The sequence below is a fragment of the Apium graveolens genome, chromosome 3, assembly GCF_009905375.1.
Source record: "Apium graveolens cultivar Ventura chromosome 3, ASM990537v1, whole genome shotgun sequence".
In the NCBI taxonomy this organism is placed as follows: domain Eukaryota; kingdom Viridiplantae; phylum Streptophyta; class Magnoliopsida; order Apiales; family Apiaceae; genus Apium; species Apium graveolens.
In genome coordinates, this window is record NC_133649.1 from 223,623,438 (window position 1) to 223,625,832 (window position 2,395).

Below are 2,395 nucleotides of genomic sequence, written 5' to 3' on the forward strand. Positions count from 1 at the left end.
TTCTATTAGTAAGAAATTTAAATATTACAAATAAAAGCCATTATTCCAATATTAACTCCATAGATGGCTTATCTAATAACGAACAGATTAGTATTATCAAGAAAAAGGAATCCCTTATATTTAAAAGAAATAATAAATGATGAGAATAGATAACAAATTAAGAAAAGAAGTTGAATCAAAAGGATGATAAAGAAATTTTATAAAATGATCCAGGATATAAGTAAGTTGTGAACGTCAGTTGCGTCAGAACTGATGTAAGAATAACGTGAAACGCCGATAATGGGAGATAGGAATTTCATTCGAATAAGGCGTGATCCTTAACAGCTTATACTAATATTAGCATGGAAAAAAAGATTGTGTTAAAATAGAAGATTAATTAGTAACATAAACGTGATATTAAACAAATATTTAAATATGAGTTATTTATCTGATACATATTGTTATTATCCCATAATCTTCTCTGATTAGCATAATGTCTCCTTATCAATATAAAACATATCACATCTAATTATATTGAGAATTTGATATGCATAAAAAACTATTCGAGAATCTGCCTTTTACGTCGCATATGAGCATCAATAACCAATATGACCTGATGTAATTCTAATTTAATAACAAATAATTTCTCAAACTACCAATTATAATAAAATGATGAGTAACTTGTCAGGATTGTAAATGTGCAATACAAATAACTAATATGATACATTCTCATCATTTATGCTCGGTAGGTTGTAAAATACTTCTTCATAGACTACATTTGATGTAATATTTGTGGTGGTACCACCATCACTGTCGATGAAAATGTGGAGACCTTCTGGTCTTATAACTCTTGAGATGGCAACGTAGACATGGCCATGAGAAAACACTGCTCTGGGAAGGTATAGACCAATCGTGTCAAGTGATTAGCCCTGGCTCTTATTAATTGTCATTGCATAACAAATCTAGAGTGGGAACTGAATTCTTTTAAACTCAAAAGGCCAACTGGTATCTGTTGGAATCATCTCTATCCTCGGGATCAAATATTTTGACCCAACATGGGATCCGCATAATATTTCACACTCAATACTATTCTTCTTGCAGGATGTCACAATCATTCACGTGCCGTTACACAATCCCATAATTTGGTTTAAATTTCTCATAAGCATGACAACGACGCCAACCTTGATGTTTAACTCGTGCTTAGGAATGCAAGGCATATTTAATGAGTTTAGGTACTCTACTGGAAATGCTAATCTGAAATCATTATCTTCATCACCAGCATCGCCAATTGAATCCTGACTAAGATATGTGTGTAGAGGTCCAGGAATTTTCTCAAGAATGCTGTTATTGATGTCGTCCACCACAACATTAGTTGGTGTTAGGATAGCTCTTGATCTTAGATAAGAATGTGAAGACATATTTTTTTAAAAATCCGGGTAAGTTATTTCAAAAAGACTTTCTATAGGATTTTTCGTGGTATGAACAACATATTAATCTGAAATCTTTATTAGCATTTCACCAGTGTCTGTATCAGGACTAAAGTTCACAACTTTACCATCACCAACTAAAAGCTGCCATTTACTGAAATTCGCTATAACCTTATTCTCCATTTCTGTATTTCCTGCATGAAGCCGCATATTTTGCTTAAGTAAAAATACTTGGAAAAATTCCCAAATCTTTGATTTATTGATGGTGGAACCTACTATTTCAGCTCTGGATGCCTTTGGAATCACGGGTAAAATTTGCCTATAATCTCCGCCAAAAACTACTGTGATACCACCAAATGGCTTATTTTCTCTCCTTTTGTCAATAACAGACATTATATCCCTCAAAGAACGGTCAACAGATTCTAAGGCATGACGATGTTGTATTGGCGCTTCATCCCAAATGATCAAATCAGTTTGTTAGATTAATTCTGCAATATCGGTTCCATGTCTGATTCCGGTTGTACTGTCCTGATCAATTTTCAAAGGAATATGGAATCCTGAATATGCAGTTCTACCACCAGGCAACAATACGGCTGCTATTCCATATGAGGCAACAGGAAGCACAATCTTTCCTTCTGAACGAAGGCGACAACATAATGTATGTCATTCCATATACAAAGAAAACACCACCTACCTTATTATAAACATTTTGTATGATAGAATTGTAAACGTTCTTCTGTTCAGGGTTGAGCATTCCATGATTCTTTTCATGCAAAATTTTCAGTTCTTCTTTATCATATGAAGTTTCTTCTTGGAGTAGTCTGTTAACAGCATTGCTAAAATAAACTTCACTTGGAAATGGCATTGTCGCGTAGTCCTTCAAACTCTTCCCGATATCATTAAACAATTTTTCAATTTCTGCGGGCAAAAATATATATGAAGTGTTATGTTAGTTTAAAAGTATACTGCATATAATATCTAAAACAGAA

The 2,395-nt window shown here is 33.4% G+C and overlaps 1 protein-coding gene across 1 annotated transcript; it reads right to left on the reverse strand.

Moving 5' to 3' along the window:
- Positions 1-1,094: 1,094 nt before the first annotated feature.
- Positions 1,095-1,397, reverse strand: LOC141714842 (uncharacterized). Its single transcript, XM_074518338.1, has one exon. The coding sequence runs from the start codon at positions 1,395-1,397 to the stop codon at positions 1,095-1,097; it is 303 nt and encodes a 100-aa protein (XP_074374439.1).
- Positions 1,398-2,395: the final 998 nt, after the last annotated feature.